The sequence below is a fragment of the Ambystoma mexicanum genome, chromosome 5q, assembly GCF_040938575.1.
Source record: "Ambystoma mexicanum isolate Mex_15411 chromosome 5q, UKY_AmexF1_1, whole genome shotgun sequence".
Classification (NCBI taxonomy): domain Eukaryota; kingdom Metazoa; phylum Chordata; class Amphibia; order Caudata; family Ambystomatidae; genus Ambystoma; species Ambystoma mexicanum.
Genome location: NC_090933.1, coordinates 418,218,555 through 418,246,026, shown reverse-complemented (window position 1 = coordinate 418,246,026; position 27,472 = coordinate 418,218,555). Strand labels below are relative to the sequence as shown.

The 27,472-nt window shown below is 46.1% G+C and overlaps 1 protein-coding gene across 2 annotated transcripts in view; it reads left to right on the top strand.

The window, feature by feature from the left end:
- The window catches only part of ANKRD29 (ankyrin repeat domain 29), a 574,113-nt gene that overhangs the window by 194,337 nt on the left and 352,304 nt on the right, over window positions 1-27,472 (top strand). For both annotated transcript variants that reach the window (XM_069620907.1, XM_069620908.1), the window contains exon 2: window positions 17,648-17,758. In XM_069620907.1, the coding sequence (XP_069477008.1) occupies window positions 17,648-17,758 (111 nt within the window). The remainder of the gene's footprint in view (window positions 1-17,647; window positions 17,759-27,472) is intronic.

Sequence of the window (27,472 nt, the reverse complement as noted above, 5' to 3'; positions counted from 1 at the left end):
CCCGGCATTGTTTCCGGTGATCTGGGGGCCTCGCTGCAATATCGGTATGACAATTGAGGTCTCTGCTATTAGGTGGCGTAAATATGCGCTTTGCCCCTTTAAAATTCACTAGACTAAGGAAACTAAGTCACATGACAATTTGCGTCAGTCACGTGGCACGATGAGGCGTTATTTAATTTAGCCAAGAGTCCTCCTTGAATTCGGAAGCAGCTGCTTTGAGCTGCGTTTCGTTACGGCGGCCATCCTGCACACGGAATTAGCTGAAGCAGCTATTTTGAGCTGCGCTTCGCTACGGCGGCCATCCTGCACACAGAATCAGCGTGAGCAGCTGTTTTGAGCTGCGCTTCGTTACGGCGGCCATTCTGCACACGGAACCGGCGTTAGCCTGAGGAACTTGGCTCCATAACGGCGACAGCTTTGCGACCGCCCGTACTACGTCTTATATGCCGACGCGGTAAGATCGTTTTTGTTTTGAACCTTTTTTCCTGTCACTGCTTATTTGCCGACTTTATCGGATTCCGTGGCCTGTTCCCTAGTGTTTACTAGTGTAGGAGGAGGAAAGGGAGGGGGCCAGACTCCATTGTGGGCGCCCTTTCTTTTTCCTTTCCATTTTTCTTTCTCTCTCCTTGTCTCCTGGCTTTCCCGCTATATAGTGGCCTCTGGAACTATAGGAGACATATTGCTTGAGTGAAGTAGCCGGCTTCCAGGAAAATCTCCTAGAGTAGATTTGTACTACCTGAGGAGAATGAGATTTAGAGGCTCTTCCAGCATTGTACCTATTGTATCTATTATGTCTATTATTAATGCCGTTGAGACTGAGGGCCCATTTTTAGGAAGGAATGATATGTTTGAGCGCATGTGATTCTCTCATGGCTCCTTTTCATAACCCCTTCCTATTTTTCCTTGTTTATTTCTTTTCCTCTTTTCTATGCAGGATCGGATCTGCACAGGATTACCGGTTGATGGGATATTTTCCCCACTTAGCCTGAACTACTGTGCACCTGGACAAGATTCCAGGGGAGTATCATCAAGAGAAATAATAATATTTCTTCTCTCTACCCTGATGGCTATTTTTCGAATACACCTAATGGAAATTTTTCCCTTTAAAGGTATGGAAATGGTATTTATCTATGTATGGGACTGCCGGGAGGTCCCTCACTCTGCATTTTAGCTTTATTGCCACCGGGATGGTAGTGGATTCTCATATTGACTCTGGTTTCCCTCTCCCTGCTATGCCATGTTGGATTACATAATCTCTTTAGTATATTCACGGCTTTGACATAGGGACTATAAGCCCCTCTGTCACTTTTTACTAATTCAATTGGGTTCCCCTTGTCTGATTTACGTACAGTTTATGGGGCTTATCCTGGATTATTACTAAGGAACCTAGGATTTTTAACTGCGTGGAGGATGCTACATGTGGGGTTGTTAGATCGGTTCAAGGAATGTTTTAATCAAAAAAATTTTTGTATACATATTTTTGATTTATGTGTTACCTTACATTTGTTCTTTTCCTTTTTTTCTTTTCCCTCCTCTGGTCTTTTATATATCCACCTTCAATGCAACCCTTACTTCCGAATATCAACAAGAGGGTATATATTGAACATCTGGGTGAATTAAGGAAGAACTATTTGAAGAAGATTGGATATATGGAATAAATTCAAAAGACACTGTTTGTACTATGCGGCCCTAGAAAGACATTGTTTGTACTAGGTGGCCCCAGATGGCTCTTGACTATTTAAATGCAGAGTATTTGGATGTTTAGATTTTAGAATTTATCACCTAATCTGCCCTGTCCTGAGGAAGACGATTGTCAAGCCTTCTCTCTCCTGCTACGGCGAGAGACAGACAGCTTAGACATTGTTATTATTTTTATCGTCGAAACTACCTATGTTCAGATACCAGTACAGCCCACGATACGTTTGGGAGCTGTACTAGGTACCGGTTGTTGACTATTTTGGTCAGATTGGGGACAAGCACAGGTTAGCTGTTTGTTCTCTATAAAGAAATGGTGACTATTTTGGTCAGATTGGGGACAAGCACAGGTTAGCTGTTTGTTCTCTATAAAGAAATGGTGGGCTGGACTAAGGCATAACCCTTTTCATCTCGCAGACAATATTGATTATTGTTGATCTGCGTGACTTTAGTGCCTTACATAACTCCTTAAGCCTCACTAACTAACTCTTACATATATATAGAGATTGGTTATAATACATCCCCCTGGTTAAATACAGTTGGGGGTTCAATTGAGGATCTTTGCTGTCCACGGAAGTTATGTACTTTTGAATTAAGCTAGGCACAATGCACTTATGCTTACATCCTAGGATGTTCAGTAAAATATTATGCACTTTAACTGGATATGCTTAGCATCAATTATGTGTTTTTATGCTGTTTTTAATTGTACGGTAATTGAATATGTGTTTATTAAAGATTGATTGAATATATCTCTATGTTCCTTGACCTGATCTGTCCCCTTATTTAGCTCCCTCACAGTGGGCAGTATATTCCATTTATTGATTCTATGGCTCTATTCCCATGAACTTACCTTTTTCCCCCTTGGTGGGTTTGTCTTACTTTGGTTCTCCCCTGGGTTCATGGTGTTGGTGACGCCTATTTTTTTTTGATTACAGGAAACCAATCGAGAGATATTTAATGTAACACTGCAAGCTATCAATCAATGCTAAAAAATGGAGTATGTATCTTGAAACAACAACAGCACTCAGATGCTGCAGATGGAAACACAGTTTTGATTTCAGGAAATTCATGTTTAAAAAAGGTAGATTTGCAGAGATAGGCAATCACATTGGCTGATACACTACTTGCAATAGTGTTTGCCCTTCAGGCCCAGATGCAGCCCCTCAGCGTAGACACAGCTTTTGACTATTTTCTATGCAGTGCGTGACAAAGGACAGTGCACAGGAAGTGGCCCAGGGACTTCAGACACAAAAATAAATGCACAAAGCATTTTGGTGTCCGATGCAAGGAGCTAGTGGCTCACGATCTACTGTTTCGAAACACTGGGCGTCATTGCAAGTGTGGTGGTCTGTAAATAAGGGTGATGGTAGAAATGTACCGGCACCCTTTCCGGACCATCACACTACAAGCAGGAGCGGTTGCGGCTGGCAGGTCTGACCTACCTGGCGCAAAGGTTCCAGTAGGCAGACTTGTCATGGAAGCACCGGCACTGTTAGCAACGGTGCTAGTGCTTCCGTTTCCCCACTCCCATGGAGACCTATGGGACTCCAGAGGAATGGGGAACAACATTTTTCCAGCGCCTGACTTCCCGACGAGGACTTGTTATGTCCCGGTAGCACTAGGATATCAGGGGCCAGAAAAATGTACAAGTCCAGCGGCTATCCGCCGGTAGCACCGGTGGGTTGCCGCAGGACTCGGAATGAGGCCCACTGGCTTTAGAATATTTAATTACATTCACTCACCAAACTGATTGAAACCTTTTTCTTATCAGTCTTTATTTAAGCTGAGGATATGGAAATAGCTTTGCATTTTAATCCGGTAAGAAATCCCAAAATGGCATAATGCATCTGATGCATTAATTCTGAAATTGAGTAATAAAAATTTTAAAAAATGTAATCCGTCCTTGTCAGAAATCCTTCCAATCAGTGATTAGCAGTTGGACCGCTTAAATAGCGCCCAGCCAGAAACACTAGGGTCATACACTATTCCTTCGAAGATAGCAAAGAACATCGGAGTGTCCACTAACTCCAAGTTACCGCTGTCTACTTAATTTGGAAATGTGGTCAAAACAGAGTTGTTTTCTTTAGAACTGCCAGGAAGCCTCACCCATTGCATAGTATAGCCACAAGTGGACCAGCGAGGGCCCTGGTCCAGTCACGCCTTGGATATGCAAATGGGAGCTGCGAAAGAATGCTCTGGTCGCTTGGGGCAGTGCCTTAAATTATGGGTGAGGACAGTAAAGGGCTAAGTAGCCCAGATGAAGGATTATCTCCATTTAAATGCTAATACTGCTGGTAGAAGCAGGGACTGAGATTCAAAGGACTCCAGTGGGAATAGACTTCCCTCAATAAGATGAGAGGGTGGTGGAGGCACTTGGTAAACCACTATCAGAACAGGAAGTACTGGTGGCTGTGAAAGGATTGGGAACGTTATATTGCCAATGGAGCTTTACATATCAACTATAAAAAATTTAGAAAATAGGACCACCAATGTGGACGGAATTCCTAATGAAATCTACTTGATAACAGATTAAACAGGATTTTGGTGAGCTGTGTAGAGAACAACAGGGGAAACCTCAGAGTCTTAGCACCTTCAGAAGAAAGAACATAGCTTTGTCCCATTAAGAGAAACAACAAACTTACACATTTAAGGACCACCCAGGTTAATGTGGGTGTTTTCTTCGGGGTTCCCAGATGGTACTTACTAATCTGGGTACTCATGAGGATGGAGATTCCTGTGGGATTTCTGAAAATTGTGTCTGCCATGAAGAGCAACGTGGGCAAACCCCAGACTTTTTTGAGACATGTCAGTAGTCAAAAGGGCACCCTTGAAGGGTTCCCCCTAACCCAACCCATATCAGTTCATTATAATTGTAGCCTTTTGTTCATACAACTAAAAGATGTTAGATCATTACCCGGTTTAAATAGTTTGCAGAAGTTGAGGTTAAATAGCTCAGCACAATCTCACAACCACAACACTTGTGTATAGGCGCGTTATAAATGCCATATCATATCATATCATACCATGTTGAAATCATCCTTCTGGAAACATAGGGGCTGAATCATGGAATTATTTGTGCCGAAAAACGGGGATTTGTGTGCCATTCTGCCCGCAAATCCCCATTTGTGAAACAGGGATTTGCGGGCAGAATGGCGCACAAATCCCCGTTTTTCAGCGCAAATAATTCCATGAATCAGCCCCAGAATATCTTTCAAGGAGGAAGCTCTAGTCCAGTGACACAATCTCAAATTGCAGAGCACACCAAGAGGACCGGCCGCCTTATGGGGTATCCAAGCACGTGGTGGGGCACAGGTGGAGACTTATAGATAGGAAATGAGCTATTATGTGGATGTACACATGGGGGGACTCAGCCCATCAGCACAAGCACATTAAGAATCTCGGAAACAGTAAATACTCAGTTGAATGGGTATTGAGTTTGCAACACAACCACAATTATTGCAAACCACTAAGGATACCCTGGGGTTGATACTACAAAAAAACAGATTCATGACCCATTCTGGTTCCTAATGGGGGATGGCATGGTTGAGAGGATCATGGGCGTATGATACCATTATCAGTGGCAAGCAAATCAGAGGGTCCTGGATTTGTATTTATTTCTGATCACCAAACAACTTGTGACACAAAGTGCAGATTACTTTTTGGACCCTTAAAACCTGACAAATATCTCTTGTCAAGGAGCATTTGAAGTTTCCAGTTGAAATACAGATGCTATCAAGGCATCGAGGCAGGAGCTTCCATTCTGCTACTGGAAGAAGCATTCTCCTCATGGGGGATTCCAGAAATCCATGAGATGGACATTGGTCGCCCATTTAATGGACATGAGTTTGCACGGTTTGTCAAAAACATTGGCATTATCCACTGAAAATTCACTCCCCTGTGTCCCCAGAGAAAAGGGAGGGTGGTGTGCTTTATGGGAAGCTTTAAAAAAAAACCACTCCAACCCTGGAAAGTCAGTTGGGTAATTGGAAATCAAACTCTCTGTGTCACACTGCTGGCCTACCCAAACACACCACACAGTTCAACAGGTGAATGCCTAGCAGAGCTCATGCTAGGATGGTGGCCACACACGAGGCTACAAGGGATGACAACAGCCCCGCAACCATATCAGAAGGCATCAAAGCCACACGGTTTGTGACTTGTCAGAGACGGTCATGTGGGCACGTGATGTGACGGCGCAGGGAATCATCATGGTCATGTGACCATCAGTGGCGAGGGAGGAGTGTTGGAAAATAAATGGTGGTACAAGCCAGATCCTATACCTGTGTTGTGTGTTTATGTGAGGCGCCGGCATGCATGGGGGCTGCCCATCTATATAGAACATTGGCGACAAAGAGTTTCTCGAGTTTGCCAATCTAGCAAAGCGCTCAGGAGAGTGCAGTGCTCACGGGGGTGGTGACCGCCGGACCAGCTTTGTGAGGTAACCCAGACCCACCTCTTCACTAGTGCTAGTGTGGACGGTGCTGCTATTGCAGATCCCCACCTTCACTGCATGGCATTCCCGGGCCCCAAGCAGCTCTAACAAAGCTCTGCCATGCTCGCAGCAGGAGCGCGCCGTGGCACTGTCCCATGGGATCGGCGGGACCAGGTTCAAGATCGCAAGGAGCGCTTTGTGAGGGTTCCATGCCAGCGCAAGGAAGCTGGCCCTGCAGCTCTTAAGGTTGGTGCTGAGTCACAAAAACAACAAAAAAAATAAAAAAAGGCTTCATAGCATAACTGGTAACACGGACAGTGATATACAAGAGGGCCACAATCATAACTATGGGTGCTACTTCAGAAAAGACACAGCTCCCCACCTGTCACACCACAGTGCTGCCAGCGGCTGAGGCTACGCAGCTGCTGCACAATGGGATATACAAGGAGCACAGAGAGCCCACTATACTCTACCCAGGCAGGACCAGTAAGAGGAGTCACACTCACTGCCAGGTCCACAGCTACATATTGGACCAGCCCAATATCAAGGAAGTGAGCCGATAAGATGAGGGATCCGGATCCATCTCCTGTGCCACTGGCACAGCAGGTGAGGGACTCCTTCCCAGTACCCACACTCTTCCCGTTCAACACGGCGGACACCACGAAACTGGGCCCCAGGTGGTCCAGATAGATCAAAGAGTTTGGCCCTGAAGTCAGAGATATCTTATATTCGAATTACTGGAAGACGTCGAGAACACCTACCTAGACTTGAAACGCATCCTGAACGAATATTTTGTCATTCACAAAAACGTTGACTATGAGCGTCACGTGTTCCACACCACCAGGTAGCTGCCCAGCGTGGCCATGGACAAATTTGTGACACAGCTGAGAGCAAAAGTCAAACACTGCAACTTTCATTTGTACTCCAACGAGGAAGCCATTAAGTCGCACGTCATCGCAGGATGCGAATCCGTAACCCTCAAGAAGACGTTTCTGCAAAAACCACACAAACTGGCTGAAAATCTACTACTGGCTAGGACGTCCACGGCCCTAGAGCTCCAAGTATGGACCATGACTAACCTACACATCGGACCGCCGGTCACCATCAAGGAGGAAATCCTACACAAGGTAGCAACCCAGGCAGTCGTGACAAAGGACGACAGACGTCACTGCTTCAGGTGTCGGTATGAGTTCCCACATGACGGCACATGCCTGGCCATAGGGCAGGAATGCTCTGTGTTGAGAAGATCACTTAATGTCCATGTGTCCACACCAAGAACACCCCGACCAGGAACCTTGGAACACAGGACACTGAGATACAAGTCCCCTCTCCGTCCAGCAAGGGATGACAGACACAAGCAAACTGACAGAAAGTACCACGGCATAGAATAACGGGGCACCAGAACACGGCACTTACCGTCACCTGAGACGCGACAAAAAGGGATAAGGCATGTACACCACCTGCGCACTACTGCCTCCCCTCCACGAGCTAATCGGAATCACCATCAAGCTCACAATGGAGAAGGAGAGTGTACCTCTACGCCTTAGGTAATCCCAATGTGGCAGTCCACAGCCCAACACTACATCTCAGAGTACATGGAAAGTTATTTGACTACCTAATAGATTCGGGCGCATCCATCAATGTGATGCCAGAAGAAGAATGTTGAAAGCTAGCACAGCCCCCCATCCCAAGAAGGCACAAGTCGACATCTATGTCTATGGAGCCAAACAGCCGCTGCCTTGTACAGGAGCATTCACAGGAACCTGCACAGCCAAAGGGAAACAAGACCGCATCACCATCCACGTTATCGATGCTGAGGCATCCTCAGCTTACGGTCCGCAATCCAAATGGGACTCTTCCACATTCTCTACAACCTTATGGCTAGCAAAGACATCTCGCTAGCAGCCAAAGTCGAAGCAGTGTTACCAGCTTTCTTCAAAGGATTGGGAAACTGAAGGGTCGGCAAATGCAGCTTCATATTGACACATACATGAAGCAGACAGCACAACATTTTTGAGGAATACCATTTGACATCTGGCACCAATAGAAAGGGACCTACAGTCACTCCAGGATGCCGATGTCATTGAACCAGCCATTGGCTCTACCCCATGGGTCTCGCCGGTTGTGCTCATTCCAAAAAAGAGCCCAGAGGGACAGATACGGCTCTGCATTGACATGCGTGTCCCCAACCAGGCTATGTGGAGTGAACGCCACCAGTCACCACGCATCACAGATCACAGACATGATGCACCTATTGAACGGGGACAGAGTGTTCTCCAGACTCAACCTTAATAAAGGATACCACCAGGTGGCGTTGATTGAGGAATCCGGATACATCACCACATTCACCACCCACTTCGGTCTGTTGCGTTACAAAAGGTTACACTTTGCCATATCATCAGCATCCAAAATCTTTCAAGAAGAAATTCGAAGAGTAATATGTCATATACCACACTGCATCAGCTACAGTGACGACATTCTCATGTTGGGACAGTCACAGGAATCCCATGACACCACCCTACTAAAGGTTTGCAAGGTGCTCAACAAGGCAAACCATACCCTCAACAAAGAAAAATGTGCATTCAACAAATGAATGCTCACATCCTTCAGACGCATCTTTTCGGACAAGGGCCTAGAGTCAGACCAGACAAAATCAAGTCCTTGACCAAATCCCCAAGCCCTTCTAACGTGGCCCAAGTTTGCTCATTCCTAGGCTGGCAATCTGCTGCTCACGCTACCTCCCGGACTTTGCATCCACCAGCGCCCCACTACGAACCCTAACAAAGAAAGACCACAAGTTTACATGGACACACACCCATCAAGAAGACTTTGACAGGATTAGGAAGGAGATAGCGGCATCAGTGTGCATGTTATACTTTGACCCCCAACCTGCACACAGAAGTAACACTGGACACAATTCCAGTCGGTCTCAGCGCCATCTTGGCTCAACACTCAGGCGGCAACCATGCCCCAAGGAAAACTGTGTCATATTCCAGCAAGAGCCTGACAAGCAAAGATAGAGAGCCTTATTATCATCTGGACGTGCAAGCACTTCCAAGTATTCCTATATGGCAAACGTTCACTGCTGTCACAGATCACCAAGCCCTTGTTACCATATACGGCAAGCCTACTGCTCAAATGCCACCCTGCATCGCCCGATTGGGCCTTCGCTTACGAGCTTACCAATTAAATATTGTCCACAAACTGGGAAAAGAAGCTAACCTTGCAGACTTCCTGTCCTGGCATCCTCTGGCATGCACCTGACCAACCATTGATCGAGTGGATGGATATGTCAATTAGGTAGTACACCATGCAATACCACCGTCAATTTCTCTGAATGAACTACACCAGAACACGGCTGAGGACCCAACTCTTGAGTTAGCAGTGCCCTGCATTTGAGATGGGAGATGGAGGGCAGCGGAACACGTGGCAATGTCCAATCCAGCCGTCAACGGTAGGCTATGGAAGACGCTTATGAGGCTGAAAGATTAACTATCTCTCACTCCGTCAAATCTAATACTGAAGGGTGACAGGATAGTAACACCAGCACCGTTACAGCAGCGGGCGATCAGCATAGCACATCAGGGCCACCGCGGGATTGTGTCGACCAAAAGACAGCTAAGAAAGAAAGTATGCTTCTCCGGCATGGACAGCATGATCGGGAACACGCTCAAATTGTACCACTTAGGCCACAGCATACAACCGCATCTGGTTCCTGAGCCTCAGCAGACAATGCAGCTACCTAATCAGGTCTGAGAGGAGATAGCCATCGACTTCTTTGGGTCGCTCCGGGCGGGCGAAAACATCCTAATAGCCCTGAATGAGCACTCCCAGTTCCTTGATGTGGAAATCCTGCAGTCTATCACAGCCACCGCCGTGATTCCAGCACTGGACAGGATGTTCTTATCTTACAGCATACTGAAAGTGGTGAACTCTGACAATGGACCCCCTTTCACCAGCTCCCACTTCAAAGACTTTGCCCATTACATGGGTTTTCACCACAAGAAGGTCACCCCACTATGGCCCCAAGGAAATGGCAAAGTTGAACGCTTCATGGCCAATGTCAAGAGGGCAGTGAGGGTGGCCAACAACACGCAAACATCACTTTAACAAACACTCTACCAGCTCATGCCCCACTGAACTGATGTTCGGCCACCCAGTCCGCACAAGGCTTCCCCATGACGCAGTCCATCGGGCTGCGAGTGTACATGACCAAGAAATCAGAGAAAGAGATGAAGCGGCAAAGTCGAACATGAGAGAGTACGCTGACCTCTGCAGCAGGGCCCATGCCTCTGACTTTCAACTGGGAGAGAGTGTCATCATAAAATAAACAGTTACGCACAAGGACATGCCACCGTTTGACCCACGACCGTTGGTGATAAGGGACAAGAATGGATCCATGACCACCTCAGCACGGGCAGAGGAACGAATAACATGGAATGCCTCTTTCTTCCATAGAGTGAAGGAGGAACCTCGTGAAAAGGTGGAGAAGAGTGACTGTCAGAGTGAAGCGATAGAGGAGTCCGCGTTCACTGGTGGTGAAGTGGAATCGGCAACAGAGGGAAGTGTTGAGCAGAGCGAAGAATGTCCGCAAGCTGAGGGGCGACCTTGCCGGACCATAAAAAGACCCCGAAGATGGATTGAAGAAATGGGGTAGGACCTTGTTATTTTGGGGGGGAGATGTGATATCGTGTCAGGGACTGTCATGTGGACACGTGATGTGAGGCCACGGGGAATCATCATGGTCATGTGACCATCAGGGGTGAGAGAGGGGCATTGGAAAATAATAAAAGCCCGATCCTACATCTATGTGGTTGTGTGTTTATGTGCGGCGCCCGAATGCCTGGGGGCCGCCGATTAATACAGAACACGGTTGTGCATCATTAAAGAAAATGGAAATCTACCGAGACCGACAACGCAGAATGCATTCATCGACTATCGAGGAAGGAGACCAATTATTGGTACCAAAACATTAAACTATAAAACCCAACACCAAATTTCAAAGCGTGGCGCTGACGCTGCCAAATATCAATGGAACGGCAATGATGCACAAAATGTCTTACATTTGAAAAAGCTTCTCAAAGACATTAAGGGCGGGGGCTTAAAGAAGATTAACAATGGGAAGCGGGAGTGTCGCAAGGGCAACTTTCAGAATAGCTGAAGTACTGGTCGATTGAAAACCACCCGTAGAGACTGAGAGAATAAATGTGTGGCAAGGCGTTGACAAGGGATAAACCTGGCTAGGATCTGAAAAAACAAGAGCGTTCCCACACCAGAAACTAGGCTGACTGGGGACACTAGGCATACATCTTCTGAGGAGATAGGCAGGCCAGGAAGTTAGGGGTGGGGAGACACTGCAGTGGCAGAAATTATTAATAATTTGTGTTCTTAAATAGCACTTCTTGCCGCATTCCATAGGTTCGAAGAGTTGCAGTAGCAGGTGTATTATTACTCGATTTTTTAATAGTACTTGATTTATCAACCTCGGAAGGAGGAACAGCATTGTCGGCCCTGCCACAGGACTCGAACTTGTGAAGTGTAGGCTGCTCTCATGTCGGAGGAGAGCACCTAACTAGTGAGCTGCCCACCCCGCAACTAGCTCTCCATATAACTAGCTGTGTAGGACATGGAGGGATTAATAAAGAAAGTATTGGAACCTCTTATAAGCCTCAGTGTGGGCTTTGGCATTGCTGTCAATTGGCCAGAGACTGGACAATTATGTCCAGCAGTCATTAAGTTATACCATACATAGGAACATGTTGGTGCAGTGAAATGAACCCTTCATAAGTCACAACTTCCCCCTCCGTCTGCAATGTAATTCAAGACAATGGTTTGCCTGCGCCTTCCCTGATTTCCACCTACCAGCCTCTTGACATGGTTGGGCAGGCTGTTGTGTCTTGAGTCTCCCTTGCCTGCTGCTGAGTGAATGCATAGCTAGATGGAATGCCTGATGGAATGTTGATGTGGAGAATGTTGATGTGTGAATTCCCCTGAATGTTCCATGGATGTCAGTTGAAGCTGAGAGCCTGTGAGAGTGGGAGCCAGTGGATGTTTCCCTTACCTTCCTTTATAAGTACCTTGTAACTTACCTGCTTGCTATTACCTTGTCAACTGAAACTGAAGTAAAGGAGTTCACTTCCCTACCTGGTGTCTCTGAGGTCTTCTTCATTAAGAGCACACCCTTACTTACAATGGCGGCGAGCTGGCCTGGAGGGAAGAGCCAGGAACCTGCAGTAGCTGTCCAAGGGGAACAGCACCTGGAAGAAGGAAAGGGAGCATGAGACCACCTGAGGAACCATTCACCGGCCCCCGCACCATTTAAGGTGAGCTGACCCCCTGGCTAAAATTTTGGAGCAGCAGTGGCAGTGTAACAAGGGGTTGCTTTGGGGGCAAGATCGTAGCTGCAATGGGCAATGTGGGAGCAGTTTGGGCTGGTCTGTGTTGGCGCAGCACCTGTGGCGGCTTTAAAAACCTGGGAGAGACTCGGTGAGGCGGCTGGGACAGCCAGGCACCTGGAAATTGGCGGCTGTTATGGCCCGAGAGAGAAAAGAAACATGGATTGTAGTTTAACGCCGCGGTTCCAATGCCTGCGGTGTCTAAGGCCCACAGGAACATCAGGTACTGTTGCGAGGAGCTGGGGGTGGCACCAGCATTGTTGGGCAACAGGCATCACACACCTTTAAGTCGCGCTGCTTAGAGCGCAGTGCCCCTGGTGCTTTCCTTTTGTGTGATGTTGGAAGGGAGGAACTGCTTTCAGACCACATGTGGGACGCTCTGCTGTCCATACCAGCAGGTTTTTCCAGCATCTGTAGAGGCGCTTTGAGACAGTTGTCTTACTCGTGCAATCATCTTAGCGTAGCCATCAGTAGTTGCTATCTTGGTCACGTGAGGCCTGTGAACTGATTTTGAGATACTGGTGTATACAAGTTAGACATTTTCCATGTCATTTGTGTTGGATTGAATTAACATGTTTAATGGTGGTGAGCTATGGTTAGGTGTGAGTTTTGCTGTGGGGAATTTAGGATTTGAGTTTCAGTTGTGTTAAGTGACTCCGTTATGGGTGAGCAGTGAAGAGAAAATGATGTGGCCTCTATTTCGTAAACAATGATGATCCAATGGACAGCGATGTAGAATGTCAGATAAATGTGTGTGTTTTCATATATTTTGCGTACGCAGGACCTCCAAATATGATGGACTTGTAGCTCAGGGCAATGGACTCGGTAAGAGCAGGGACCTCTCGTTTACCATGTCTCATTGGGCTCATTGACCTATGTTTGTGTGGTGAGGCAATATGCGGTGTGTCTCATTATGTAAAATTCAGCTTCTGCCCTACAAAACCACCTGGTGAGTTTGTGGCGGCCCCACCCTGTTGAGTGTGTGTTTAGCAGTGATGTGTCCGCCAGAAGGCTCGACCTGACTGTTGTGTGGTGAACGGCCCGCTGGAGTGCCTGACCTGGCCACAGGCAGCCCGGGATGTTGGACACCTGGCACTTTGGTAGTCTTGGACCCATGCCTATTGTTTTGTTGTAGTGGTGGGTGTTGGACACCCGTAGAGTGTTGGATGGGTACCTGGGGGGTGTACATCCCTCTACTTTTGAAGACCTGCAGTTGGACACCCTGTACCCTTGTGCAGGTGGTCCCCTTTTTCCAATAGTGTGTCTGGGTGGGCACCTGTTGCCCTGTGTTCTGGCGTGTGTGGTTTACGTTAGCGCTTTTGGCGGTGTCGTTTTTCCAGGGTGTACTGTTCTCTCAGTGCACCGCAGTTTCTGGTGGTAGGATGTGAGATGGTTGTGGTTTGAGACTTTATGGACTTGTGGCGTTGGTCTGGTTTCCTTGGTTAGAGTGTCTCGTTGCGGGCCCGCAACAAGACTGTCATTAGTGTGTGGATGGGTTGCCCTGTTCATATGCAGGAGTTGAGGGTATTAGGTTTGAGGGAGTTTTGCTCCTTGTTCTCTGGATTGGAGTGAGTGGTTGTGGGAGCTTTTGCTTTCTGTCTGAGTGGGACTGGGAGTGTTGTCAGATTTCTGGTCGCTTTCTCAGATGGTTTTTCCTGTGTGCTCTGTTCCGTCCCCTTTTCCGTTGGTATGTGTTGAGGGGTGAGATGTGTTGTGTCTTGTGTCTCCCTTGCCTGGTGCTGAGTGAATGCATAGCTAGATGGAATGCCTGATGGAATGCTGATGTGGAGAATGTTGATGTGTGAGTTCCCCTGAAGGTTCCATGGATGTCAGTTGAAGCTGAAAGCCTGTCAGAGTGGGAGCCGGTGGATGTTTCCCTTACCTTCCTTTTATACTTACCTTGTAACTTACGTGCTTGTTATTAGCTTGTCAACTGGGACTGAAGTAAAGGAATTCACTTCCCTACCTGGTGTCTGTAAGGTGTTCTTCATTAAGAGCACATCCATACACAGGCACGTGCCAAAGTGAGAGAAAGAGCAGTAGCTCTTGTGTTAGCCCTATAGCCTGATTGCACCGCACCCTCTCTGAGTTCAGATACTAGTCTGGCTTATCATCGGTCAGTATTGGTAAGGAAGACCACATGTGAGTAGAGTGTGTGCTATTCCTTAGTTTTCTTTCTTTAATTAGCAAGCAGAGCCAGCAGGTATTATAAAGTGAAATAAAACACATCACACATACCGACATCTACACTGCATGAGTCCATTCGATGCAGTCTGGGGGTAAACAGTAAAGCACAGTCTCTATAGAATAAAGACTTGTTTGCGGCATCAAGTAGAATATGCCCTTCATTTCTCCATACCTTGGCTGTCAGAGCACCATACATGTGAGTGCCAAATGCATAGCTTTGTACACTGAGGGCCTCATCACGAGTTGGGCTGTATCCTGGCTGTAATACCGCCCGACTGTAATAGCAATAGCACCGACAGGTCCAGCGGTATTACCGCCGGATCGGATCACAGGTTGGAAGATAACGGTAAATCCCCATGCCCCAATGGGTCCATTGGTTTCAATGGGGCATTTTCAGCGCTAATTATGCGGGCTAATACAGCTGGCGGTAATACAGCCGAAAACAGAGGATTTTCACCTCGGGAGAAAGGCCGGAGGTAAAACATTCCATTTAGCGCCCAACTCGTGATAGGGCCAGTCCTTAAATGTGGCATTAATGATGAGGCCGTAAGTGCCATGTAGTTTAAGTGCCAAATGCACGTCTCTATACGCTAAGTGTACCATGTCAACTCTGATCTTTTGAGTTAAGTAGACTTGTCCATGAGCACTGGGTGGATCGGGGAACATACATGATACCATAAGCGGGAAAAAATGAGAGCTCTCATGTCATTTCGAGGGCCATCCTTTCACATGATGTGGATAATTCCTTGTGCTGTAGGTTGGCTAAAACTGGGATCTCTCTTTATAATGCCAAGCCAAGGCATTTGCCTTCTTGACTTAGCCAGCTAGGCCCAAGGAATTGAAGACTGAGAGGCATTGCGATGTTTACCTGTGGTTGGCAAAATCTTTATTCTGTATTTATTTATTTTTCCATTTATAGAAGCGCGCAAAGCCCCGGGCGTCTAGGTGCTGATCACAGACAAGAAATGATAGTGAGCAGAGCATATCTCGGATTAGTTGAAGAGGTGTGTTTTAGCCTTTTCCTGAACAGATGGTAGTGGAAGTGGTCTAGGAAGCAAAGCGGTGTTAGAAGCCGTATATGCACACGGCACTACAGCCTAAGTGTGTCGTGTGATCCCAGAAGCTCATCCCAGAAGCTCAGCAGGTGTTGATTAGCTATGGTCAGAAGTTAGAATTAACACTGCATGTGATTGGATGGTGTTGTTGTGTTTATTGCTTTATCTAATAGTAGGGATTAAGGGGAGAGCTGACACCTAGGGGCGGGCATGTGGATTAAAGACATGAGATGTAGTCTGATGACAGTATCCAATCACACTTTGGACTACTAGAAATTGGAAATTAAAAACTGCTTTTGTTTATTTTCCTCTTATCACTGCAGATCTTTAAAAATCCAAAGTGCAACACGCGTTGTAGTTTTACCTGGTAGTGGCCTGAATGTTCACATGCCTTCTCATCTCAGAAGCTAATTAGAGAGTTGAATTGTAAACTGTTGGATAAAAGCCCCCCTTATTATGCCTTTTTTAGTTTGGACTCTGTGGTGCTGAAAGCACTGCCTATAAGCAAAACGATTGTCAAGGGAAGTGAGGTTAGAGAGTGAGATGTGAGGAGGGAAACATAACCTGTGGATGTTGTTTGGTTGTTTACCCACCCGCGCATTGTCTGCCCATGGCCATGCTAGCCCGTACGGCCATGCCCATCCCCTACCTGCCCCTCCCTACCCAAAACACATCCCCCTGGGATCTCTTCAAGTCTAGTTCTGTCCTTTAAGAGCAGCCGTCTTGAAGGTAGCTGCATCACTGCAGCAATGCATCATGTTACGCTGGTCCTGATGTAATACAATTGTGTTAACCACGTATGCATTCAACGACTTCATTTATATGGGATATGGCTGTCCTTGCATCTGTCCCTTGCATGTAATTCTTGTTCAAAACAAGCATTGCCAAAGGCAACAGTTTTGGCCCTTGTACTGACATAAGATAGTTATTTTCCAGTCACTGCCATAATATTCCCAGGTACTAGCACCATGGGCCAGTTGTTGCCATACTGTGACCAGATAGTACCATTATGGCATTGCCTGGAAATGTGCATGCCATGCCTACAAAAAAACTGGCCAGCGCTTTGCCAATGCTTGGTGGTGTTGTTTGCACCAGTGGGCAAAGTTCAATAGACATCACATGGCAGAAAAGAGACCCTGCATAAGCGTTGGCTTTAGGTGATTAAGGTGTTATATGCGCAAAGCTAAGCATTGTCAGGAATGCTGATAACTTAAATAGGAAACCTCTTTATAGTAAGAAGGCATTGTTTCTTGTCTATATACCCTCTCAGTAGAATGTACCCTGCCCTCTCTAATTTAAGAAGTTAAGCAGAGTCGGTCCCGGTAAGTGGTAGATCGCAGAATGTATATCTGTAGCAAAGAGTTGTGGTAGTTTTTGCTTTCTTCTTACCCCAGTGAGAATAAGATGGCAGAATGGAATTTCAATGGGAAGGGAGAAAACGTATGCTTAGAACATGTTAAGTTTGTGTTGTTGACTACTTATACCAGCAGGATGAATGCTGGGCATCAATGGCCAAAAAACATATTCTCTGTCAGATATAGGTAGCCAACCTATCACCCTTCAGGTGCCTTGGCCTATAACTCCCATGAGCACTGACAATTGACTTGGCTGTCTGGAGCTGACGGGAGTTGGAGGCCAGGACACCTGGAGGGTTGCCCGTTGGATGCGCCACAGTCGGCTTGCACAAAGATGGGCATTACTTGGCTGAGAGGCTTTCAGGCAGGCACAGCAGAACGTGGCATGTGTGTGTTCCCGGAAAATGGGCAGACTGGATTGCGTTGCCTGCTTATGCTGCCCTTTAGAGTCTTCCTTCTTTCCTGCTTGGATCCAGGAGGAATCTGTGTGGATTACATTCTATTAATCGTCCTTTTGTCTTCTTTCAGAAAGAAACTCCACTGGCTAATGCTGCATTTTGGGCAGCAAGAAAAGGAAACTTGGCGCTTCTGCAGCTGCTGCTGAACAGTGGCCGTGTGGATGTGGACTGCCGAGACAGTGTACGGGCTAAGTATGCATTCTTTGATGTGAATGTTAATGAACTCTTATAAGGCGCAACTCGCCCGGAGGCCTAAGTGCACAGCAAGTAATAAAGAAAACAGAGACTAGAGAAGCCACGGAAAACAGACGCCAAAGACTAAGAAGATCTAATCATTGGAGTTGAAAAGAAATATTTTGAGAGATTTCTTAAAAGGAGGAAAGTCTGAGCCGAGACGTAGAGAGACAGGGAGAGAATTCCAAAGGCGTGGAGCAACATAATCGAAACTAGTGCCTCCAGAATGAGTAAACTTGTATAGTGGCTGCTCAAGTTTGTTTAAGTTTCTGGACCCAAGTGAGCGAGACGGGTGAGGAAGTTTAATCCTAGCTTTCAAATAGGATTGCGCATTTGTAGGTGAGGGATAGCACCTTTTGAGTAATGTGGTGCTTAACAGGAAGCCAGTGTAGAGAGCTACAAGCTTCAGTAACGTGGTTCCTTCTCAAGATGTCACATACAGCTCAAACAGCATTATTTTGCGCAACCTGTAAGGAGGCCAGGTTAGACTGAGTAGTGCCAGCCAAAAGGATATTGCCGTAGTCAAGTTTGGAATTACCAGAATAACAGCAAGGGCCGCAGTGTTAGAATTGGACATAAATGGTTTAATTTACCTAATAAGGCACACGAGGCCTTCAGCTGGCTGACAAGTTTTTTCATATTTAAGTTAGAGTCAAGACATATGTCAAGGGTCTTGATAATAACTCCAGAGATATTGAAAGCAGTGTATCTGAGTTCCAGCTTGGCAAGGCGTTGGGGAGTACCAACAAGCATTATCTCAGTTTTATTGCCATTGAGATCAAGGGAGTTCTTAATCATCCAATCTTCGATAGCAGCATAAACAGAAGTGATTTTTAGGAGGTCCAAATCGTAATTGCTAGTCAGTTTAATCACCACCTGGGTATCATCAGCGTAGTAAGTATAATTTACGTCGATGCTACCGAGAAGGTCAAAAAGAGGTCAAGTATATAATTTAAAAAGGTTAGGAGAGAGGCATGCTCCCTGCGGTACACCACATTTTAGCAATTCAATAGGAGATATAAAGCCCCTTAGAAGCAACACAGGCAGATCTGGGACCTAAAAATGAAGACAGCCAGCACATGGCATTGTTTGGGCAATTCGCAATGGCTCCTAATCTCTACACAGCAGTGAATGATCGACAAGGTCGAAAGCCGCAGAGAGAACCAGGAGCATCAAAAGTGCAATCTGTCCTGAATCAGCAATGTGACACAGATTGGCTTTTAAATCAGCCAAAGCTGTCTTAGTACCATGAAGAGCATGAAAGCTAGACTGTAAGGGACCCAAAGATAGTTGCTTTTGATATGCTGCTGTAATTGTGTATATGCAACCTTGCAAACCTTGTCTGAAATTTTCAAGAGGAAAGTGACATTAGTAATGGGGCGATAGTTATCCACAGAGGCAGGATCAAGCGTAGCCTTTTTCAACAAAACAGGGGACATAAAAAAAAAAATTAAGAGAAGCAGGAACAGTAGAGCTAGTAAAGGAAGAGTTAATCAGTCCGGTAACAAGAGAGGTCAGACAGCTAAAAACGTCCTTAATCTTAACAGGAGGGCAAATGTCATCAGGGCCGGGAGGTGGCTTAAGGTGCTGGGCAATGTCAGACAGTTCAGCTTCAGATATCTCTTTAAAGTAAAAGGTAGGAATTAAGGTATCAGAAGAATGATCGCCAGAGACCTCATCAGTTGAGGTGCTATGAGAATTAGTTAGTTTAGCTTGTAGTGAAACAATTTTATTAAAATACTGATTAAGTTTAGCATTGAAGCCCTGTTGGATGTCAAGACGCCACTGGTTACTTTCAGTGATAGTTGGGTAAGAGTTGACCTTGCCCTCAAACTCCTTAAGAATAACAAAAAGGTATTTTTGAGAGGACTCAGCATTACTAATCCGGTCATCGTAGAACTCATGTTTAGCAGCCAAGATGGCAGTTTTACAGTCAGAGGCAGCTTTACAATAAGAAGCAATATTGTCCTCAGAGAAATTCTTCCGCCATGCCTGCTCCTTTTTCCTTTTCAGTGATCCGAGTCCTAAAATTTCATCACAGAACCATGTTTTTGACAAATGTAACAGAAGAGGGGGAGAGGTTATCAGTAATAGAAGATATAATTGCTTTATATTGCTCTACTAAAGTAGTAGTACAATCTGAAGGTGGCAGGTTTAGTAACATGTATTGGGCAAGCTCCTTGAAGACAATAGTGGTAATCTTATGAATATTCCTGATCGTGTGTTCTACGCAAGGATTAGAATTCAGCCTAGTGACTTTGGCCGAAAGATCCATTAAAAAGGAAATGAGGCAATGATCAGACCCAGGACATGTAAGGACTTCAAGATTATTCAAAGATAAACGATGGGACAGCACCCAGTCCAAAACATGTCCTTCTCTGTGAGTGGGGGTCTTTATTAGTTGATGCAGGTCATAGGCCTCCAATGAAAGCATCACACTGATTGCTTCAGAGTCCTGCGCATTATATGCCCAATAATTGAAGTCACCAGGGATGACTACATAGGCGGAGGATTTAATGAAATCACCAAAGAGCATCAACAGCTGTTCTTCAAACAGGGGCATATATAAAGGTGGACGATATATGGTAAGAACACAAATAGAGGTGTTGGAATCAATAGCAATTTATTTTAATAAAGTGTATTGACAATCATCAATGGATGAGGAATTGCAAATATGTGATGTCAAGGAATCTCTAATAATGACTGTAGTGCCACCGCCCCGACCAGATTTGCGATCAGTCCTGAAGATTTGATAGCTGTTGGGAAGGGCTGTAGTAGCAACATGGTTAGTCATATCAGAGAGCCAAGTTTCAGTGAGGCATAAAATAGCGAAATGCTTTGTAAGTAATAGGTCAGAATTCTCGTCAGCATGTCTCACAAGAGATCGAGTACTCCAGAGCCCCACTTTATTTTAAAGCGGGAGAAAGTGGGAGGATTATTCACTGCATGATTAGCAGGGTTGGACTGGGACAACAAATAGGTCTGTACACCCAAAAAAAGTGGCCCACCCCTTGCCTCAAAAAAGTGGCCAACCCTTGCCTCACGACCCTTGACCTCTGATGACATCACTGGGAGTGATATCATTTGACCCCACCCCAAAATGACGTCCTGGGAAGAGACGAAACATGACCTTTTACCCCTTGACAAAACAGGAAGTGGCATCCAATAGCATTGTTCCTAAGTACACTACAAAAAATATGGTTATGATTTCACTAATGTGAAGTACATTTCATACAAGAATGGATCACCATATGTATCAATAATATATGTGTGTATAGATCCATGTTGTCAAATTACTGTGAATACAAGCAGATGTCCAAGGACAAATGATAATATGTTATTATATAGCACTTACGCTTAAGCTCTTTTTTATAGAACACATATGCATACAATATCACCCAAACTGTGGTGGTACTCATTTATCCATCTCAGAAGGATGAAAGGCTGAGATGGCCTTGCTGGGATTCGAACCTGCAACCGGCTGATCACACACACATCGCAGCAGTGAGCGCTCAACCCACTGAGCTATCATATTGCTATAGTAAAATGAGCAATTATTCTGCAGTGGATACAATAAAACTGATAACTGAGATTTAACAGCAGACCAGTTAAGTTCATCTGCAGGTCTGGTGCAAAGTTGCCCGCATGTCAAGTCTGCGTGCATCTATTTTCAGGCTTCAGAGGTTGGCAAAATAGGGAAAGCAGCGCACTCACAAGACATCCCATACTCTGAGCAGTCGTTACCTCATGCATGCAAACAAACATCCTGAACAGCATGCCAGGGAGATGGGAAAGAGACACATTACAACAAAGGATTAATGTGGCACAATGATGTCAATGGCCACTTGATGTGCTATGGTCAAATATTTCTACACAGTACAGAAGCTTTTAGGCACAAGAATTTTGTCAAGTGACCAAAGACACTGAGATGGAATGTCTTGTGATGATCGTAACAGGGACAACGGCATTAAAAAAAACATGCTATTACTACTTGCGAAAAGCAAAATACATTGGGAGTCATTACGAGTTTGGAGGTAGCCATGGTGCTATTAGTGCCATGGCTGCCTCCAAACTTGTGTCCAGGTTCTTTGAATGGGTACTTACCAGGCCATTCCAACCTTGGAGGACCCGGTAAGTCCCCATTCAAAATACCCATCCCCATTCCCATTCGAGCCCCCATCGGGCTCAATGGGAATGGGGAGGGAGCTAATAACGGGACCGTTAATAACAGGCCAGTTATTAGCTCCCTGGTCCCTTTGGGGGACCCGCAAAGGACGTCTGGTCTGACCAGACGTTCTGAGAGGGTTCCGCGAGAGAACCTCGTAATGCGGCGGTAAGGGGTTAACAGCACCGGCATCCTTACCGGCACCGTTAACCCCTTACCGCCGTACTCGTAATGACCCCCATAGTCCGAAATGGATGCTTATTCTATTCTAAAATTGGTCATTTATCACTAATACAACAGCACAAATGACCTTCGCGTAACTGAAAGCAGGAACTGGTCTCTCTCCCCCTCTCTCTCTCTCTCTTGCTTTCTTTCTTTCTCCCTCTCTCTTTCTCTCTGTCTCTTAAATTCACCCGCACTTTAGTAGGTCATCCAAAAAATGTTGTCCCCCGAAAGTTACTGCGCATGCTTATAATTTTTCCCTTGCCATTTGTTTGTTTAATCTCTCTAAGGTCTGAAAACTCAAGGTATTTTGGGAGCCATTTCCCTGCTTTCCAAAGAAACACATGCAGTTTCTGAACCAAAGTTATTCCTGATTTATCATTCAAATGAAAAGAAAAAACATCAGCACCATTAAAATCGAGTGTTTCGATAAGTAAAGGCCCTAGATGAATGTATAGCAAAATAAAAGATCAATTACCGCTGCATTTAAGGGCTGGCCCTATCACGAGTTGGGCGCTAAATCGGCTGCTTTACCTCCAGCTTTTTTCTGGAGGTGAAAATCCCTGTTTTCGGCGGTATTACAGCCGGCTGTATTAGCCCACAGTATTAGCACCGAAAATTTCCCATTGGATCCAATGGACCCAATCAGGAATGGGGATTTACCGTTAAGGCCCAACCCGTGATCCGGTGGTAATACCACCGGACCGGTCAGTGCTAGGGCTATTACAGTCTGCGGTATTACAGCCGGGAATTGTTCTGACTTGAGTGTCGTGTAGACCGATGAGACCTCCGTCCCCAAGTGACGCACAGGGGAACAAAATAGAAACCCGCTGTGCGACCCTTGAGGCCACAGGTGAGAGATGTCTTCCCAGATCCACGGAGCCTCTGGAACACCGATGCTGCTGTCAAGAAGGAATGAGGTTAAGCACCAGGCAATCACAATACAGGCAGGTAAACAAAAGAATCTAAAGTGTCTTACCTATCTGGTGTAAGGGAGACCCAGGTAACCTAGTAGGGAGGTTCGAGGCTCAACAAGATACAGCGGTCCCTGGAGTGGTAGAACCGCAGGTAAGCGTGGATCCAGGTAGGCCACCAGTAAGATAGGGCTTGACTTGGGCGTAGAAGTACAGCAAGATACTCAGGGATGATCCAAAGACAAGTCGATGTGCAGTCCAAAAATCCGGCAACAGGTAAACAGTTCCAGGCAAAGGTACAAAGGGGTGTCCAAGAGAGTCCAAGATAGAGTTCCGTGGTCGAGGTAGCAAGGAGCAAGTAATAACGCCAAACAGTGTCCGAAGCCAGCTGAGAAGCAATGATCGTCCTGCCTCTCAGTTCTTTATACTGCGTGTCCCTGGGTCATGTGACGTCTCTGGGCCATGTGACGTCCACCAGGATCACGTGAGGAACGCCACACTGTATCACGTGACCGACGTGATGACGTAACGCCGTCCCTTCTGCGATACATCCTCCAAGGCAGCTGCCAATGCAGGAAAGGTTGTAAACGAGCCCGTACACCAAAGAAGGTACGGTGTTTTCGGTTCTGTGGGTTCACCGAATCCCTTGAGCCTCGAAGCTGGGGTGGAGATGTTTGGGGAATGTGAGCAGTGTTCTGATGTGGGGAGGCCTGATGTGCTGAGGATCGCCTAACAGGAATACAGTCCGACTCGTGATGAGGCCCCAAGTGACCCCAGACCAGCCCCTCCCCCTGCCAGAGTACCAGGTCCGCCTTTCTGGGGCTGGCTGGCTGCTGGCGTGGCGAGTCGACACTGGCGGGTGAGTTGCTCGGGCCACGGCACACTGTCACACACTGGTGGACACTGGGCACGAGAGGGAGGGTAATCCCCGGGGCCCTGCCATCTCCATTCTATTTGTCCTCCAAAGCAATTTTTCCGGCTAACAGCCTAAACGTAAAACAGTAACTCTACTGCACACAGGACAAGGGAGTCTGTTCGATCCAACACACATGGCAGCCTCTTTGTACAATACATTGGGTAACTTGTTTCACATATTTGACAGTCTGCAGATGCTACCTAGATTAGGTAATGGCAAAAACCGACTGTGTGGAGATATTTGCCTAATGCAGTATTTTTTTATGGTGTTCACCTTTAAATGCCTCCTAAAGCCATAATTATTTCGACATAATTTTAACTCCCTTATAAGGAGGTGAACCCTATTTTGCCCTCTGCAATATTAGATGATGGGGAGTACCAAAGGGGCTGCGAATGTGTTTATTCTGCGCAGACAACAAAGGTAGTGGGGTGTACTTCTCGTCTCATCAGCAGCGGGTTGTACCCCTGCTGAACCGGGTGCATTTCCTTCCCTCAACCGGAAGAAAATATACTTGTACATGTATACCATCAGACATGGGGCAATTCTCGAATACCTCATGCAGTCTCCTAAAAATGCTGTACTTCAAAATGAATGTAATGGTGGTGGTAACGTCATAAAAGGTGTTTTCTTCTGAGAATACCACATGTGGAAAGAATAATTACCGAATACGGTAAGCCACAGTGGAAGTACCTAAAACTCCTAATGTACCCCATGTTGCGCAGCATAGCTTCCAGTGGACTCACAATATGCATAGTGGATGCAATTTTCTGGCCAGCATTTCGGGGGTGGGAACAGAACAGTTCAAAACATGTTTTGTGACGCAGTTGAATTGTCTAGCGAGTAGGCCCCACTTCACCACATTTATTTACTCTTTCTTTATCCCCGCTCCCTCTTTCTCGTTCTTTTCCCCATCCCAACCTTCTTCATACCCCCTGTTTCTCCTCTCTTCCGTGTTGTGTTTCACTAACCGCGCTATACTCTCCCTGGCCCAGGGATAGCCTGGCCCTGTCTCTCTTTCCCTGGTTGTCAGCAAGCAGGGTTGCTTTCAGATCGGTGTCTCTTGCCCGCAATGGAGACAGACTGCGAGATAGGCACAAACCCGGCAGAACTTGGCTGGCAGCATTAATGAATGCCGCTGAAATCTAATCATATAGTGAAGCGATCCGAGAGAGAGTAGAGAAAGAGAGGGAGCCATTATTTTTCCATATTAATGGGCATTCTATGATGTGAGAGACCTATCCCTGGCAGGGGTACCGTGACCCGCTCCCAACCTGTAGGTGTCGGGATTTTTGCTAAATGAGACCTCCCTTCTTTAGCCCCCAGCCGCTCCCAAACCTCCTCCCTCACTCTATGCCTGGAAGCTTTTAATTCCCCAGCCCCTCCAGGGGACTGCTAAGGTTACACATCTGGCTCCCATGGGGATGTCCCGGCCACCAAAGCCAGGCTGACTGCAGCCCTTTGGGCCCGACGAGGAGAGAGCTAGGGAAAAGGGGAGGGAGGGAGCTGGTTTTCCTCGAACTTCAGAAATTTTACTCACTTCACTCACCTCCCGGACGTGGGGGCCCTTGCCATGTGGGGACCCCAGGGAGGTGCGGGCGTTGTAGAAAATCTACAAGTTCTCGCCCGTGGAGTAGTCCTCCTTCAGGCTGCTGTACCCGCAGCGCTGCTCATTCTGCTGTGTAGACATAGGGGGCAGAGCTAGAAGAGCGCTCATGTCCGCAATGAGCTGCTCCACCCCCCTACTCCATGCCGTTGCGGGTGCTTTTTTGTTTTTTCTCCTTTTCGCTAAACGACAACCCGGCCCAGGCAGGGACAGAAACCTGCCCTTAGGGACTAGTCCACATATAAAGGATTTCAGCACGCCCACAGGCCGAGTGGCCGATGGGCCAATCTGACCCTGATGATTAGCACAAGCAATATTTGAGTCACGAGAACTAGAAGATACAGGAGCAGGCATAAGCTGCAAAGTCTAAGAACCAGCAGAATTAGATTAGTCATAGGGGGTGACATTAAGGGAACGGTCCAAAGCCAGTGTACATTTCCAGCATGGGCAGTTGTGGCAAATGCTTGCATGGCGGAAACGGGGCAGGTGAACCGGAAGAGGAAGGACGGAACAGCACGGACCAGCACAGACCAAATAGTTCCTCTAAAATAACAAGTTCAGTTCAACAGTGAATGACAAAATCATTAACTCAGTATTCTAACACCTAGACTACAATAGAATAGGGAACTGTAGTTCTTAGGAACAGAGGAAGGCAAAATGCTAAAATGAATAGGTCACGGAACACAAAATAAGCAGCATCCTACAGAAATTAAAATAAACAGTTCAGTTCCGCTGTGAATTCTAAAATCATTAACTCAGTATTCTAAAATCTAGCAGAGTAGAATCTGATCTAAAATAATGAATAGAATATAAATCAAAGATTCGAGCAGCAGCAAGTAAATAATCAAAGTAAGCAGGGGGAAGGCAGCACTTCCTTATAAAGACCAGCACAGACCGGCGGGTTCCTCCACCGCCGGCTGTTCACGCGCATGGACAGGAAGATAAGGAACCAGAAGACTACAATAGAATAGGGAGTTGTCGTTCTTAAGAACAGAGGGAGGCAAAATGCTAAAATGAATAGGTCACATAACACAAAATAAGTGGCGTCCTACAGCAATTCAAATCATTTATAATATGCTAAATGTATGATATCAAATGCAGCACTACAATGTTTCCACTGTGAAATGGCGAAGTACCATGATTTAACCATGTTTCACATTAAGCAAACGATTATACTTTTGTACAGTCATTGGTAGCAATATTAGAAATCTCAGCCATAACGAGGCGTGGAGTTTTCCCTATTGAGACCATTGACTGTGGGGCACCCATTTGTTGTTCGTCCCCCACACCAGTGCCATATTATCCATTAGGCCAAGTAGTTACCGGCCTATGGGCCCCTCGACTTTTAGGGGCCCCACCACAAGAGATCAAAATAAAAAGGTGCAGAAAATTAAAAACATATTATGAGATAATTTGCGAGGGGGTGCCTTGACATTTCGACTGCTTAGAGGGCTTCATAGGGTTTAATCGGGCACTGTCCCACACCAAAGGATTGCTGAAATTAACCATATTGTATTTAGAATATCATTATAAATAAACACTGAGCCCTTATATGTGATGCAAGATTCTTTATGGTCACGCACTTCACGTTCCTATGTGCTCTTTCTGTCCCTCTCCAATCCCTATGATGTCACTTCCTTCTCCCATGACCAACACTCCTCATTGTAAACAATGATTTAATTATTTATTATAGTGTTTAACAGTTAACTATCAACCTTTCATGCTGTTATATATTAAAAAATATAAAATGTATTGTTCTAATTGAGAAGATAAAATAAAAACAAAATCAAGCAAAATTCATGCAATCATTATTCAAGTGTTTCTATTACAATTACAATTAC